The following is an 18,022-nucleotide window of genomic DNA, read 5'->3' as shown; positions in this document are numbered from 1 at the left end:
TCCTAAAGCCAACCTGTAAGCTGTTTACTAAACCTTCTTGTTGTTGTTGTTGCTTATATGGGAAAATATTGCATGTTCACTGGTGAGTTATCAGTCTGAAGTTCCCTTAGATAAAATGTGTCCACAACCACACAGAAACAACTTATTTTAGAATTATTAACCACTGTAATGAGGTGTAGATTTATTTATTGATCTTCTTCTTCTTTTTACAGAAAGTTTCTATAACTGTCAGCATGATGAGGATCGCGAGGAGACCAGAATGCCTGTACACCCTGAGGTGGTTGGATATGTACACACCAAAAACACTATTTTAAGCAGCTCAGTACAACTATGCTTGGTAGAAAAAACTGTTGCTTGGTAAAATGTTTTCTGTATGTTGTGCAATGAGCAGTATGTACCTAAGTGTGTGTGTATAAATGTATAGCTTACAGGTAATACAGAATGCAAGTATGACGGCTACGTCCCACAATACACCACATGGGATGACGTGCTTTCCCAAGTTCTCTTAATTGTTTGATCAACACCATCTTGTCCTTTTTGTCTTTTGTTGACAGGAGTGAAATTAATGATCATGCAAAGAAAATGTTTTTCTGAAGTGGTTTAAACAATAAGGGACTAAAGATGGAAATTAGCTTTGCTAAAGTCATTCACAACTACATTATAAATGTATATTAATATGCCAAAAAAAAAAAATCAATAGAAACAATCCTTGTTCCCTTCAGTGACTTAGAAACATGGGATTCATATGCTTTAATTTCTGTAATGATGTTCCAATGTTTACAATCAAAAACTGACATGTTGGAAAACACACTTGTAAATGTTTCAGGGCACTGTGCAGTGCACACCTGAAAGTTGGCAAGGTGATGGAGAAAGTGGTTGAACTGACTGAAGCCGTGGAGAACAGATTAGCTGCAGGAGCAGCAACATCAGTAACTTCGAAACCACAGACTCTGCAGCAAATTCCTACAACCCATCTGTAAGTTATTCACTAAGCCTTTATTGTTGTTTTCATAGATTTGAGTAAAACAGATCTAACGTGCATCTTCATACACTGTTACTACTGTTACAACCTGGGATCCACCCCCACCTGGAGGCTTTAAACATTCAGAACCACTGTGATAAATATTCACACATTGTCCCTTTTTTTTAGGAAAAAATGTTAAGGCTGTATGTTAAACTTTATGGAGCCACTGCCTTATTTACAATATGTCTGCAAACACAGGCACAAACAAAAAACAGCTGTACAAGCTGCTGTAATGTGGTGTTTCAAAAGTTTGTCAAAATATTTTTCTCACATGATCTAAATTTGATCTGTTTGTGATATTGGCTGTTTTAGCGTGAGGTAAAAAGGATCCACAGGAGTCTGGAGGATGGGCACAAATACAGAGGAAATGAGAGGTAAGACATTTAAAACCATTTCATAGTCTGTAAGTTGATTACAAGACATGTATTTTCTATGCAGCATCACCTTGAGTGGTTACATATTCATCAGATCACAGACTAATGATGCTTTAGTCCATCTTAAATTGACTCAGATAAAAAATAATGGCACTTTGATTTTACATATTCACTAACGAATTTTCAGAGCAGATTTAGTATTTGTCATGTTTCATGTTGCTTTGTTGTGTTTTCTGTGATGTAATCTGCAGATTCACGTCTGAGCACAACTACGGTTACAGAAGAAGAGGAATGTGACACCTCTTTGATCAGAAGGAAGTTATGACTCTAAAACTTGTTTAAGGTTACTTCTAAAAAATAATGCTTATCTCTCCAAAGAAAGACAATTTGTTGAAAAGATCTTTCACATATTAATGTGTCACCTTTTGTGTTTGTAGGAGCAACAGATACTTTGAGAACATCAGGAGGGAATCTAAGTTGTCAGAAGACTAAGTGGAAGAGGATCGGAGGGCCAACAACCGAAGACATAGAGTGAGTTGAATCACTTATAGATTTATTTATTTTTAAGTTCCTTTAGAATGCATCAGATTTCTGATTTGCTTTTGTATCACATTACAGTGTTGTAGTCAGCAGTTTTATCTCTGGATACAACAACTGAAATGTGTTGTATGAACTGTGCATAAAGATGAAGTTTCTGGCAGTAAAAATGCTTTATTATGTTAATTTTTTAATGTATACATTTAAAGTGTTCTCATTGACCTATAAATGTCATTCTCCATTGAGAGTAATATCTAATGTTTTCTGTAAAAGCTTTTAAATTCACGCCGATCTGCTGCTCGCTCATTTTAACCAATGAGGAGTACAGATACCTGAACGGGCGCCTGCATGCATGATGAGCGACGAGGAGACGGACACTGAAGACAAAGACGTGTGGAAAGCATATCCACCTGAATGGAGGGCAACAAGACTCACGGATATGTTAGAAAGGTGTCAGCACCACCTTATTGACCTACAAAAGATGTCCTCCAGGATGGTGCACCAGAGAGTGCCCAGTGGTGTATATAGCCAGAGGCAGTCACTGAGAGGAATCAGATCCATTTATTTGAAATAAAACTGTGTGCTTTAATTAAGAAAAAAAGAAAAACTTTGGTCTGTTTTTCATGTCTGACATGTTTTCATTCAGCTATGCAGTTTTGTAGATGCACCTGATTTATTAGACTACTTCATTCTGTTCTGTTCCCACTGTTCAGTTAATAATGCTGATATTTTTTATACAGTTTAATCTGACATGTCATTTTATAAATGCTTGCTGAAATAGTAATGTGTAACTTGGTCAAATGATTTGTACAACATGATGATGGTACACAAACCAAGATTAAAGACTGTCACATGATAACTATTGTGATGTTTGATTTTAACGTGCCTGCTAAGATCTTAAAAGATAAGAACTAGGTAAGTACTTTTACATGAAAGCTTACATGCCAAACCATATAATTAATGAAGAGAACCATTAAATCAGACATATTGCATAAATGAAAAATCTGCGAATACCCGGTGGGCATCCGTCACGGATGTTCGATGTATTTCCCGTGATCTGTGAACATGATCTGCCAAAGATGCGGACAGTATCCGAGGAGATGTAAAATTGGATCCACGAGGGATCACATAAACATGCATCTTGTGGATACCTCGCGGATGAAAATCCGGGTTTTGGGATTTTCAGTAGTCTGGATCCGGAGAGATCTAAAAATAGGATCCATGAGGGATGCGGTGGGGATTTCCCTGTATCTTGTCTGTATTTGTGACAGTTACGGACAGATTGTGGTATCGGATCACTTTGTACCTTGGTACTTTTCATCCAGTGCCAGTCTCACACAGGTTCCTCTGCAATATCACGACCTTAAGGAGGTTTTTAATAATGTCCGTGCTACATCTTTGCCCCCGCATCGACCATACGACTGTGCAATAGATCTTCTCCCTGGCTCCATGCCACCCCATGGTAGAATTTACTCCTTATCCGCTCCAGAAAAGGAAGCCATGGACAAATATATTTCAGTCACTTTCGTCGGATCTGATTCGCTCTTCCTCTTCTCCAGCGGGGGCAGGCTTCTTTTTTGTAGAGAAGGACAGCACACTTCGTCCCTGTATTGATTACCATGGTCTGAACAATATCACCATCAAGAATCGTTACCCTCTGCCCCTCATGTCCACAGCATTAGATTTGCTACAGAATGCCAACATCTTCACTAAACTGGACTTAAGTAATGCTTACCATTTCGTATGCATCAGGGAGGGAGACGAATGGAAGACTGCCTTCAACACTCCAACTGGGCATTATGAATACCTGGTAATGCCTTTTGTATGGGATAAGCTTTGTGCCACTGGAGAGCGAATCTGAATTTTTATATTTGAATTTGAACCATTCAATTTGAATCTGAATATGCCTGTTTGAATAATTGCTTAAAAAAACTGAATCCAAATGACCATATTTGACATTGAATCTTTGTTTTTTTTAATATGTATTGTGGTAAAGTTGAAACTTTTGTATTTGAAAAATTCAGATCTGAAATTCAAATTCAGATCCGAAATTCAAATTCACTTTTGGTTTGACAAACGCACCCGCTGTATTTCAGGCACTGTTAAATGATGTTCTGAGAGATATGCTAAATAAATTTGTTTTTGTCTATCTTGACGACATCCTCATCTTTTCCCAGAACCCAGAAGAACATGTCTTTCAGGTCCGTACAGTTTTACAGCACCTCCTCCAGCACCAGCTCTTTGTAAAGGCTGAAAAGTGTGAATTCCACAGTTCCACCGTCTCATTCCTGGGTCACATTATATAAGCCGGAGGTTTCATGATGGATCCCGCCAAGGTTTCAGCTGTCCAGGAGTGGCCTACAACCAAGACCCGTAAGTCACTACAACAATTCCTGGGGTTCGCCAGCTGTTACAGAAAGCTCATCAAGAACTACAGCTCCATCTCTGCTCCGTTACAACAGTTGACCTCTCCCAAAAGGCCGTACTTCTGTACAAACGAGGCTGAAGCAGCCTTCACCTCGTTAAAACAACGGTTCACTTCAGCCCCTGTTCTACGCATGCCGGACCCCACCAGACAATTCATTGTGGGAGTCGATGCTTCCGACTACGAGGTGGGCGCGGTGTTGTCTCAGCGGTCTCCAGACAACTCTAGAATTCACCCTTGTGCCTTCTTTTCTAAAGGTTTGTCTCCATCAGAACGCAATTATGATGTCGGAGATCAGGAGCTCCTGGCGGGGAAGCTGGTGCTAGAAGAATGGCGTCACTGGTTGGAGGGGGCTACCCAACCTTTCATAGTCTGGACGGATCACAAAAACCTAAAATATCTGAAGTCCGCCAAGAGGCTGAACCCCCGCCAAGCCCGTTGGGCGCTGTTCTTTCACAAGTTTAACTTTTCTCTGGCTTACTGACCGGGAGTTAAGAATGTTAAACCTGATGCTCTGTCCCGACAGGCTACTCCCCCGGAGGCAGATTTGGACGGGTCTGAAGACTTCATCTTCACCTCTCATGTCCGGTCGGGGGAGAGCCGTGTCCAACTGGAGACGGAGGTCAGACGAGCACAGCGTTCCACCAAAGTTCCCACTGGTTGTCCAGACAGGTGCCTATATGTACCACCCAATCTCCGGTCCAAGGTCCTCGTTCTCAGTCACTCCTCCCAGCTGGCCTGTCACCATGGGGCTGAGAGGAACCATCACCTTTTATCTCAGCGGTTTTGGTGGACCACTTGCTGCCGGGATATCAGGAGTTTTGTCGCAGCCTGTCCAGTTTGTGCCCGGTCCAAGTCTTCTCGCCAACGCCCGGCTGGACTCCTGCATCCATTGTCCATCCCTCATCAACCCTGGTCTCACATCTCTATGGACTTCATGACTGGACATCCAACCTCAGACAGCAAGACGGTCATTAAGACAGTGGTGTATCGGTTCTCTAAGATGGCCCACTTCATGGCACTCCCTAAATTGTATCAGTTCATAAGTGTAAATTTACAGGTAGGAAACCAGGCTTCATTTCTTTGTTTGATTAATTCAAACATTACATCCTCTCTATACATTATTCTAAAAAACAAAAAGCAATTAAAACTGTATGTGTGTGCAGGATTTTTAATATGTAGACATAGTCTTTAACCCCCAGTATGTCTTTCTCTTTTTCTTTCTCACTTCTCTCTGTTCTCATGTTGAACTAATGTTTCTACATTTAGATAAAATAAATTTTCTTTACTATTTATATAGTTAAGTTGTATGTTGATGTATTCAGAACCTTTATTTTATTATATAGACAACTGTATTTATTGTCTTTGTAAATGCTTCACGTGTAATAAAGTAGAAATAAATAAAAAGTAAGCTGGTGTCCTGCTTCTGGTGCCTCTGGTCCGGGAGAGGCCCGCCATCACAACCAGCTCATACACCAAAAAACAGCCTGCACAGAGCAGCAGTTTTTACTCATTATTAACGTCTTTATCTCTTTTTATTCAGCTATCTGCATCAACTGTACACTATTCATTCTCTTTTTAGTTAACAATTATGAATTAAATCACGCTCCAATCATGTTTAAAATGATTAATTAAATGACCGTCTCTCAATAACTGGTGGGTGTGGATACCTTCTGAAATCAATAATTCCACATGAAATGAAGCTTTAACCACTCTTCATCCAGTTATTAGCATTAGCATGCTCTCTCTAGACTGAAGTCTGTTCTCATTGGCATCAGTGCAGAAGAACTAAAAGCGCCCTCTGCTGGTGAAAATAGAAACTACAACTACAAACTCATTCTAACAGCAGCTATAGCTCAGAGGTTCTCACACTTTTTCTACCTGCCCTCCTTTTGGAGAAATAAATATTCCATCCCTTTAACATTATATATGAATTTGATGAATCCTGACCTGAGAGTTTCCAGTTTGTAGTTTGGACTCTTCAGTCCATCACACAGCTTCTTCAGTTCTGAGTCCTGCAGGAAACCACACACACTCAGCCTGGAGAGAAAGAGGGAGATAAAATTATGGAGAAAGTTTTACACACAGTTAGTGCATGCACCAACCTGTGTATAGCCTGCTGCAGTCACTCCTTAGCTTTTCCTGTTTCTTTAACTTTTAACCAGCTTTTTGTCTTAATTGTTACTTTCTATATTTTACTTTTCATTGAAGCTGCACCCACTCCTTCAGGTTGGTTGAGATTTTTGCCGTTCATTTAGCTGCAGGACTGTTCCTCTCATTGAGTCAAGGGACTGCAGCACTATTTCATGCTGCTCTGATTGTTTACTCCAGATGTCAGCTGATTGTCCTGCAGCCAGCTGCCTTATTGACCAGAATAATAGAAATTCCTGCTGTCAACACAGAGACTGCAGAGGTGGAATGAAGACAAGGAACAAGAGAGCTGGGTTGCTGTGATCCACCTCTCACCATGGAGAACACAAAATCACAGGTCAACAAGATGGATGAGCGACATTAAGGGGAGAAAATACACTTTTTAAAAACTTAGTGATGTCATTGTGAGGAGACCTTTCTGGCTCGTGAAGCTGTGTTGATGTAAAATACCTGAAGGAGGTGATAAAAATGGTTTTGGAGACAAAAAAAAAGAAAAAGAAAAAAAAGAGCTCCAGATGCCAACTCAAACAGATCTGCAGATTATGTAAGGTCTGTAAGTCAATGTTAGGATCCTAGTGATGGTTCATGTCCATGGTCTGATACGGGTTTGCAAATGGAAACACAAAATGCTGCATATGGACCTCTAGTAGGAACCTATAACCCCGTCCATACATGGAGCCCAGAATTCACTGACTCTTAGCAAATGGCTGCTACATCTGCCACCAAATACAGTCACATGCAAGGCTAAGCATCGGATACTTCACTGGTATTTACTAAAAAGTAGAGGTTTAACTTCTAGCATGACTAGGTTCATTTGGTTTATTCCAAGTTTATTTTCAAGCGTTCTTTTTGATCAGAAAAAGTTTTCTAGAAGCTGTAATTTTAACTTCTGGTGTAAATCCCATCTCAGTAGTAATCACCTGGACATTTAAAAAGAAATTCTAATCTGTGTGTCTGTCAGACTAGTTCTGAACCATATTTTGTGTGTTGGTCTATGGCTATAAGTCTGGATCTTGGTTCTGTCTTGTTATAATCTCACTGCTCATGTTTAGGTCTGTGTTGTTTAGCTCTGCTTTGTTTATATTATATAAGAAAATAAAAAAAAATGATGTCAGAGCTAATGGTGCTAGCCTAAAGTCAGAAGGAGTATTGTGTTAGCTTAATGTGCTTCGTAGAGCTGTGGCTGCACCTGAATATTCACGGTTTCCATGGAGGGTTTTCAGATGCTGTCAGAAGCAGCACTGCTAGCGGTAAGAGGAAAGGAAGAGGACTCGGCATACTAGTAGATAAACTATGTCAACCTGGCTCAAATCTCCATCAGAGAGCACATTAGTTGTACAGACATAGAAATGTTTGATGTTTGAGTTTTATTAATATTTAGAGTTTTCTCATGTTATAATGTTGACTGTTTATGTTCCTTCCTCTGCTTACCCCCCATCTGCACATGACCTGGTCCTCTCTGCCGTAGCCTGCTTACAAACACAACACTGGAGTGTATTTATTACAATCTCAGGTACTGTCGACCACATCACCGTGTAAAACAAACTCGCCATATCCTCGTGGCTTAAAGCACTACAGACACACAACACGGACTATCATGCTGACCCTGGAGAGACTGGAACAGTTCTGATTCATGTTCAGACCACTTCTGGATCCTCATTGGTTAGTAACCTGGACTTGGAGCTGAGGACACCAGTATCTGCTGTACTGGGGCCCCTCAGGGAACTGTATTCTCTCCCCTGCACCTTCCCCCTCCACACCACAGATTTCAACTACTGCACAGAGACCACTTCAGAAGTTTCCTGATGACTTTGTGGTATTTGGTCATGAGGATGAGGAAAGGAAGAACTGGACTACAATGATGTGCCTGTAAAAGTGCCTCGAGACTATTTTTTTATACTCAAGTCCAGTTTTATCAGCCTGGAGGACTGGAAGCTGAGAACTGAGGACAGAGCTGAACTTCATCAGAGAGGGAACATTCACTGAGTCTGAAGAGAAGGAATTTAACAAAATGAATAATATTTGTATTAAAATTATGTGACATTTATTGTTTATGAACAACTAAAATACATTCCTCAAAATAACAAATCCAGAATTTGCTCTGTACAGGCAGAATATCTGCTGAACTTCTAATGGGGAGCTTTGAAAAGTGGAGATACACAATCTACTTTCATTGTTAGTTCTCTATCCACAAGTTTTATCTGACTTTCTAACATTTATATCTCCCATCAACTACAAATATCTCACTATCCACAAACATGTTTAATGTAATTAATAACAGCGTCTACATCTTCATTTCACCGTGAAATGAAAGTGTTAAAGGTAGAGCTGGTTTCACAGCAAAGACCTGTGTGGACTGATAATTACATGAAAGTCTGATAAACCATTTCTACATGTGAAATGTTTTTCACACATCTTTAAATCTCTTCTCAGTCTGTGGATGTTATTTGTGGCAGAGAAATATACCTGCAGAAGATCTGGGGCCTCATTTATAAACCTGAGCGTAGCAAAGCAGACTACAGGCGGCGTCCGCAGGGAAACAAGGAAATGCAGCACAAAACTTCCAGATTTATAAAAGCATGCAGACGCACGTCCCACGTCTGTTTCCGTTTATAAATCACAATCAACTCTAACGTTGGTGCAGGTGAGGGAGCGCCTTGCTCCACCCACATGGTGGCTATAAAAGGTCAGGTGAACGCCTGTAATACATTTTCATCACATCATTTCCATGATGGCTCAGGAGGGAAAAGATGGAAGAGGAGGATTTCTTTGGAATGTCAGACTGAGATCCTGATGGACCACGTTGGAAAACTAGAACAGGTTTTATCTGGTGGGGGCAGCGTGGTCATCACCAGGGTCAGAAAGGTGGAGGAGGGCAGCAGGTGGAGATGCTGCCAACGCTGTGTCAGAGGGAAGACACACCAGAGAGGAGGATGGTGCAGCTGGATGACACAGCTGGCAGGGCATCCGTCTGCCATGCGGGAGACCAAAGTTCAAATCCCACAGGAGTGAATATTAACTCCACCCTAACACTACAGCCCACGGTAAGTCGCTTTGGTGAGAAGCGTCTGCTAAATGACAGTAATGATGCAGGTAGTTTAGTCTTTAACGTATAAAATAAATATGTACAGATACATCTGAGATTGGTAGCAGTTTATTTAGTGTTACATAATTCTTTCTAGTTCCTGGTGCTCCAGCTGGGTGGGTGGTGCTGCAGCTGTGGTTGGAGAGGGTGAGGCCAGAGACTCCACCCAGCACCGCAGCAGCCGTGTCCTCAGAGGAAGTCCTGCAGGTGCAGAGGGACACCATCACCGCTATTAACCAGGTGGACAAGGAGTTGTGGGAAATAAAGGAAATCCACGTCTTGTGTGTTTCCTAAGCGTTGCATCACTTCTAGACCTCCAGCCTCCAGTCTGCGTCCCGCTCTGCTGGGTCTTAGAATGAAGGACCGAAGCTACTTCTCACATTTTCTTTTACTGACTGGTTCATGCAGGCAGCAGACTGTCCATCTTATTTAGCTGGATGGATTTTATAACATCTAAGTTTTGTTTTACAACAACAGAACATATTTTAGTGGTTGAGGTTCTTATTAATACCATCTCCCTTTTTCTTGGAAATCCTGTTTTTATTTCTAAGCGTGAACTCTTAGGAGAATTAATATGGAATTATTCATTTCTGCAAACAGCTTTAATATCTAACACGTGGTGTGAAAGGTAATAGTGGATTGTGTACAAATGTCTCACATTTCACATCATTTCCTTGATTTTATTCTTGACCGTTGGTGTCGCCGTTTCCTGTTTTCCCAGATTTTGTGCGTACGCCTGGGTCAGAGTTGTCGTGGAGGTAGGAACATTTTCCCACCAAGTTTGGTTTTTATAAATCCCAAATGTTGACTATGAGCGGCGTACGCTGGTTTTTGTTGCTACAGCTTGATAAATGAGGCCCCTGGTGTAGCTGCAAACTGCACCAACATGAGGTGCAGTTAGTAGCTGTAGCAGCAGGTGGCAGCATTTCCCACATGAGCTGACAGAACTACAGTCTCCACTGAGAGAAGAACAAGAGTCTTTACAACACCTGGTCTAGTCTAGTGTGCCTCTAGAGAGAGAGTGGCGCCACCGGAAGCTCAAAACGCTTGCCGATCACGTGGTCCATGTAGCCTCCAAAAGTTCCAGGAAGTGCTTGGCGGCCAATACAAAATAATAGGAAAACTACGATAATCGGTAAATAATGATCAATGAAGGCTTTGCTTTGCAATATTTTTATAGTTGTGTTTATTGATATGAATCATCAAAGTTTTACTAAACCTGTATGACATCAACAGCATGTAAATCGTAATATTTTCTGTTTTTTTAACTTTATCTTTCAGACTGAGGCATACCAACAGGTGACGACAATGGTTTACCAATTGACTACACAAAAAATCTAGGCTCACAGCATAATGATAACTGTTCTTACAGGAAATCTATATCCAATAAATAAAATTTAGATCCCCAATTCATTTCAAATAAATGGGTTATCTATTCTTACTTATTAGTATCTACTTGTGTGAATTGCTTTTAAGTCTTAAGACTTATTTTGACTGAGGCAGACTGACTCACAATATAATGTGTTCTTACAGAAAATCCATGGCAAATAAATAAAATTTTGATTTCAATTCATGGAAAATACATGGCTTTCTATCACTATTTGTTAACTATCCCAAGACTTACTCCCTACATATACATAATAAATCAGACAAACACCCTTTGTTTTCCAAATGCATTTAATACCTAAAAGAATTCCTTTACAATAAAACTCGACTAGATCAGCAGGTCTAGCCATTTCTTTTCTCTGCTATCCTTGAATACAGTCTTCACCACGGTGTGCTGTGCTGCATGGGGATGCTCCAATTGCTCAGAGAAAGGCGTGCGTATGTATGGCTTCCCCAAAGACAGGGACAGAAGGAAAATATGGATGGCCAAAGTCAGCAGGATACATTTGACCACCATCAGGGACTGTGAAAACAAAAAATATGTGAGGTAATCATATTAAAACAATGCATTACACATTTTCAAAGACCATATCATTGGGAAGTTTATTTTTAAATTAAACACATCACAGGGAGATTTATATGGTTGAGGTTGCAGAATATAGAAAAAAAGAGGAAACAACACTTAAAAGTGGCCAAACCAGGAAGGTGAAGAAGAACAGTATCCCAGTTAACGTCAGGCAACCCCAGAACTGATAATACAACATAATTAATATATAATAGTATAATATATAGTGAATATATATGACTGAACTTTTCACCCTGCAATATCAAATGACAGCCCTAATATTGTATAATTGTTTTGGCTGTACTATTCGACAAAACAGCTCACTTTCTAGTTATTATGTAAAATATACGGTGTAATTATTGGCCTGGCCTATAGTGTTAAATGTGTGAAATGCGGTGGTCACACATTATGACCCACATACAGAATCATCTTCATATCTTTGTCCATAATTCCACAGCCTTATAAATATATTAAAATTAAATAAAAATGTAACTACAATCGCTCTCCCTACACATTAACCTCGCTATCAACGGCGTTGGATCAATTTATATTGACGAACAGAATTTACATTCATCAGCCTGTGGCATCTGTTGCTATCAGTGTGCTAGCATAAACTTTTATCGGTTTATAATCTCTAAATATATTAATCTAGACGGTGACAATCCGTCAACATATTTAATTACTCATGTCAAGTTGATTTAGATGCACAACTGATATGGAAATATGACTATTAAAACATCTTACCTTGAAGAAGTGTAGCTCCGACAATCTGCTCCATTGAAATACATTGACCGTCGCTTAGCTTTTGCTAACTTCCGGGAACTTTTGAGGGGCTCCATACGCCGCCATTGTTGTGAAAAAACTGAACCATTGCAGTGAACGGAGATGGCGCCACTCTCTCTCTAGAGGCACTCTAGTCTAGTCTAGTCCGTCTAGTCTAAGGACGATACCATTAGTTTATGGAACTTTTCATCGATACTGATACCGATATTGATGCTTCTTGGCCCTTAAAGGAGAATCATGATTGCACAGTGTGTATTATTATCTTTATTACAACGGCAGCACGAAACATAAATAAAACTCACAAATGTAAATACTTGAGAGGCTTTTAAAGAGATAATAAATTATACTGATTTACATTTAAAAATATAAAATCTTTTTAAAATAATGATAAAAATAGTTAAACTACAGATTAATATGATTATTCTAATTAAATGGGAAGTTAATAAACTATAAGTACTAGTAATATGTTAAATATAATAAAATATAAAGTGTAATAACCTGCATTAAACCAGTAAAATATCTAAACATCATCACTTACAGAAGCAGCATCATCATGACATCCTGACATCTGAAGCCACGATCAGCTGCCATGATCATGTGACACAGAAGAAATAACTGTTGCTGGACTTCACACACAATTTTAGTGCCTAAAACTCTCAGAAGTGAAAACAAATATCTTTTTTGTCTCAGCAGAGCGGTATCTCCATATTCACACTGTATCAGATCTGATATCTGACTGGCTGAAACCAAAGTATGGACTCCAGAGTATGGATACACCATCCCTGGTCTGGTCTAAGTGTCCAGTCTGCTCCAGAACCTTCCTTACAGAGTGAAGAACCTGGAAGTGTGTGAGCAGCAGCCATGGTAAGAGCTGTCTGAAACCATCAGATGCTAATGAAAGCTGCTCCAATGCTTTCTTTATGACCTCTTTGAGGAACAGCGTAGCTTCCTTTATGAAAGGAGATAATTTCATAACACACTTCATTCTGGCTGCAGCCTTGGAAGCAATGCTGGTGTTTATCCAGTTGTACTAACTGGTAAATGTGTGGACATATATGAGGACAGTGGGGTGTGTGTGAGCAGCTGTGACAACATGTTTTACTTTTCCTTCCCTTTAATCACCAAGCTTGATTATAAAGTCATATTTTATATCTGAACACGTTCACATGACATATAGTTTCCATGTCAGTGTGATCAGACTGCATTAGATGAAATATCTGAATCCCTTTCTGTAGAATATTTATTGAACATCTGTAGTTTCAGAGCTGCAGAATAAAACCACGGGTGAGGCTCATTGTGGTCGGATTCTCAATGCAACGCTGTCGTCTTTTCTTGGATCCTCTGAATTTATCCCACCACCTTTCCTAAACTCCATGATGTTTTCCATCAGGGTAAAGGAGTTTAGGCAGGAAAAAGCATTGGGGGTGATTCTGTTTACTATGTGACTGAACCACTGGATGGAAACAACGTGATAAACAAGCAGGACGAGCAACGTTTCAGCCAAAGCTGAGAGACAAAGTAGAGCATCTTTATTTAACCAGAGGCTCATTTATACCTTTAAGTCCTAAATAAAACACACGTTCCTTCATTTTAAAAGATGCGTTACTCTGGACATATTTCATTCACAATATTTCAAAGTAGTTTAGAAAACATTGCAGATTATTCCATCACAGAGATGTTTGAAGCTGAAACAGAGGAAAAACATGGGAGAGCAGCAGAGAAACCTGACCTGAGAGTTTCCAGTTTCCAGTTTTCCAGTCCATCACACAGCTCCTTCAGTGCTGAGTCCTGGATTCTCAGGTCCAGGTCCTTCAGTCTGGAGGACGGAGAGCTGAGAGCTGAGGACAGAGCTGAACATCCTTCATCTGAGAGGGAACAGCTGCTCAGTCTGAAGAGGAAATAATAAGAGAAGTAATAATCTGTCCCATGATGTACGCTTATACCAGCAGCAGTATATTTCTCCACATCCTGCTATATATGTACTTACAGAGCTTTGCTGGAGGCTTTGACCACTGGCAGCAGCCTCAGAAGAACCTCCTCTGAAGGAGAGTATTTCTGCAGGTCAAACACCTCCAGATCTTCTTCTGATGACAGTAAGATGAAGACCAGAGCTGACCACTGAGCACGAGACAGTTTATCTGTGGAGAGACGTCCTGATCTCAGGAACTGATGGATTTGCTCCTCTAGAGAACGATCATTCAGTTCATTCAGACAGTGGAACAGATTGATGCTTCTCTCTGCAGACACTTTCTCACTGATCTTCTTCTTGATGTACTGGACTGTTTCCTGATTGGTCTGTGAGCTACTTCCTGTCTGTGTCATCAGGCCTCGTAGGAGACTCTGATTGGTCTGCAGTGAAAGACCCAGGAAGAAGCGGAGGAACAAGTCCAGGTGTCCATTTGGACTCTGTAAGGCCTCGTCCACAGCTCTCTGATGGAGACGTTTCAGGTTTGGTTTTTTTAGGTTTGTAGACATCTTAGAAATTTCCTTTTGTTCTTCCATCAGGTTGACTCCAGACTTGATGAAGGTCAGACGGACATGAAGAGCAGCCAGAAACTCCTGAACACTCAGATGGACGAAGCTGAACACCTTCTCCTGGTACAGTCCTCTCTCCTCTTTAAAGATCTGTGTGAACACTCCTGAGTAAACTGAGGCTGCTGTGATATCGATGCCACACTCTGTCAGGTCTGATTCATAGACGATCAGGTTTCCTTTCTGCAGCTGATCAAAAGCAAGTTTTCCCAGAGACTCAATCATCTTCCTGCTCTCTGGACTCCAGTGTGGATCTGTCTCAGCTCCTCCATCATACTTGACCTTCTTGACTTTGGTCTGGACCACCAGGAAGTGGATGTACATCTCAGTCAGGGTCTTGGGCAGCTTTCCTCCCTCTCTGGTTTCCAGCACATCCTCCAGAACTGTAGCAGTGATCCAGCAGAAGACTGGGATGTGGCACATGATGTGGAGGCTTCGTGATGTCTTCATGTGGGAGATGATCCTGCTGGCCTGCTCCTCATCTCTGAACCTCTTCCTGAAGTACTCCTCCTTCTGTGGGTCAGTGAACCCTCTGACCTCTGTCACCATGCCAACACAGTCAGGAGGATCTGATTGGCTGCTGCAGGTCGTGTGGTTATCCAGAGGCGAGCAGAGGGAAGCAGTTTCCCCCTGATGAGGTTAGTCAGCAGCACATCCACTGAGGTGGACTCTGTAACATCAGTCAGGGTCTCATTGTCGTGGAAGTCCAGAGGAAGTCGACTCTCATCCAGACCGTCCAAGATGAAGACAACCTGGAACTCTTCAAAGCTGCAGATTCCTGCTTCTTTGGTTTCAGTAAAGAAGTGATGAACAAGTTCCACCAAGCTGAACTTTTTCTCTTTCAGCACATTCAGCTCTCTGAAAGTCAGTGGAAATGTCAACTGGATGTCCTGGTGGGCTTTGTCTTCAGCCCAGTCCAGAGTGAACTTCTGTGTTAAGACAGTTTTCCCAATGCCAGCCACTCCCTTTGTCATCACTGTTCTGATTGGTTCATCTCTTCCAGGTGGGAGTTTAAAGATGTCTTCTTGTCTGATGGTTGTTTCTGGTCTGTGTGGTTTTCTGGATGCTGTTTCAATCTGTCTGACCTCATGTTCATCATTGACCTCTGCAGTCCCTCCCTCTGTGATGTAGAGCTCTGTGTAGATCTGGTTCAGAAGGGTTGGGTTTCCTGCTTTAACAATCCCCTCAAACACACACTGGAACTTCTTCTTCAGACCACATTTTAGTTTACGTTGACAAACTGGAGCAAAATATTCTGAAAGAAAAGAAGAAATAAGAAGAGTCAGTAAAGATTTGAAGCCTCTGAGGAATGAGGATGTGAACATGTGATGTTCATGTGTTGAGACATCAGTAAATGTGTCATTTATCCAGCAGCTTCAATCTTTAGAGAAATCCTCTTACTGCTCTGCAGACGCTCAGCCAGCTCCTCCTGCTTCATCCTCCTCAGGAAGTCCACTGTGATCTTCACTAACGCCTCTCTGCTGCTCTTCCTCTGCTCCTCATCCTCACCCTCCAACACTGAGCATTCTGGGTAATCTGGACTCAGAAGCTTCTGGATCTTCTTCAGCTCCTTCTTCATGAAAGTGATCATGTTGTCCTCCAGCAGCTGGAAGAGAAACGATATTAAATCATGGAGTCAAACATCAGATCCATGTTGGACATACTGACAATCCACTGGTCTACAAAGGTCAGCATGGAGATGATGTGGACAGAAGAGATGGAAAAGTAGTTGTTGTACATGTACAGACCATAAATATGGAGTCCAGCTGTGTTTGATGCTGCTGGGCAGACTGACCACTGGGAAGCTCTGAGCTCTGCTGGTCCACTCTGTGGAGGAATCAAAGGCAGTTTTAGGGAATATTCTTTCCATGTGGAACATGCAGGAATTCTGTTTCCTGGAAGGTTTGAAAGTTTTCTAAAATAAAATAAAAAACTTAAATCTGCCTCTGAATGTTCAAGTAAACATCAAGTTTAAACTATTATTTTCTCCATGTTCACAGAGCAGCTTTACTGTGTTTAGGAAATGGAAACAAAGGTTTTATTGGAAGCAGCAACACGTTCAGCTAAAGTTGTTAAAGAGACAAAGTCAGCCAGAAAAAGAAGCTCTACATGGAGCAGCATGTTATTTCCTAACAGTGTCAGGACTGGATATCATATGTAACACACAGCATGAACAGTAAGGAGGAGCTTGTTCACACTGGAAACATGAAGCTTTCTGAGTTCTTAGAGAAATCCAGCTGTCTGAGTTTGGAAAGAACTGGATCAGACTGGTCTGACTGGGTTTAGGATCAAACTGCAGCTGTTTGCTGGTTGAACCATCTGATCCAACTCGTCTTAACATTTGAACCCATCTGAATGTCCTGATTCTCAGAAACTGTAGAAGAAAAAAGATTCACAACACCAAAGTAAAACCTGATTCTGAGAGTTCAGCTTCGACTTTTACATTTTATTACTGACAAATACTTACTGTCTGTTAGATCCACGACTTTGATGGAAATCAGTATAATGTCCCATCGACCAGTCGCTCTTCATGGACACACAGCTGGGTCCAGGTTCAGGTCCAGTTTTAAGTCTCTTAACGTTCCTGATAGAAAAGCAGAAATGTTGTTTAAATCTCAGAGTTCAGCCTAAAAAACCATCAGAGACCTGCTGAAGTTCAGAACTGAATGTTTTCAGAGGAGCTCATGTCTGATGAAGATGAGCTCATGTCTGATGAAGAGGAGCTGTCAAAGAGACCAGATGGACGTTGATGACAGACTCAGAAGTTCTTCCAGCCTGATCAGAGATCCACATCCAGCTCAAGCCTGCTGATGAAAAGCCTCTGAAAGGCCTCAGTTCAGTCTGGAACTCATACTGACACACTCATTAGGGGGCGCTGCTCTTGTGGCGACCGGCAGGCTGGCGTTTTGTGCTCCATGTGTGTAGTGTGTTTTGATTTTTATGTGTTTTTAGGTGACTTTTTAGCGTTTTTTATTTTGGTGTTTTAAGTTTATGAGGTTAACAGAGTCAGCTTCCCTTAGAAGGTACTCTGTCAAAATGGAGATTCTACGTTTTTTATTGTTAATGTTTGTTATAGACTTTGTATGGAGCCATACAATTACTTATTCATGGGAGACGCTCCTGGGATTGCGCTGGAGTTATCTGGCCGTGAACAATCCCA

General features: G+C 41.1%; 1 protein-coding gene across 1 annotated transcript; it reads right to left on the bottom strand.

The window, feature by feature from the left end:
• Positions 1-6,120: 6,120 nt before the first annotated feature.
• On the bottom strand, positions 6,121-14,805 carry LOC121636041 (NACHT, LRR and PYD domains-containing protein 9A-like). Its single transcript, XM_041979386.1, has 4 exons — positions 14,772-14,805; positions 14,318-14,369; positions 14,060-14,218; positions 6,121-6,400 (listed from the first exon to the last, which is right to left on the bottom strand). The coding sequence occupies exons 1-4, from the start codon at positions 14,803-14,805 to the stop codon at positions 6,238-6,240; spliced, it is 408 nt and encodes a 135-aa protein (XP_041835320.1). The 3' UTR covers positions 6,121-6,237.
• Positions 14,806-18,022: the final 3,217 nt, after the last annotated feature.

The sequence above is a fragment of the Melanotaenia boesemani genome, assembly GCF_017639745.1.
Source record: "Melanotaenia boesemani isolate fMelBoe1 chromosome 2 unlocalized genomic scaffold, fMelBoe1.pri SUPER_2_unloc_1, whole genome shotgun sequence".
Taxonomy (NCBI): domain Eukaryota; kingdom Metazoa; phylum Chordata; class Actinopteri; order Atheriniformes; family Melanotaeniidae; genus Melanotaenia; species Melanotaenia boesemani.
This window is presented reverse-complemented; position numbering and strand designations above follow the sequence as displayed.

Bases quoted from the DNA above. Each gene is read 5' to 3' on its own strand.
- LOC121636041 (XM_041979386.1), bottom strand. From the start codon at position 14,805: ATGTCTACAAACCTAAAAAAACCAAACCTGAAAC. The intron at 14,370-14,771 runs GTCTCCATCAGA...ACTCTCCTTCAG, and splicing joins AAAAAAACCAAACCTGAAAC to AGGAGGTTCTTCTGAGGCTG. The intron at 6,401-14,059 runs GTCAGGTTTCTC...CTTTCTCTCCAG, and splicing joins TGGAAACTGGAAACTCTCAG to GCTGAGTGTGTGTGGTTTCC.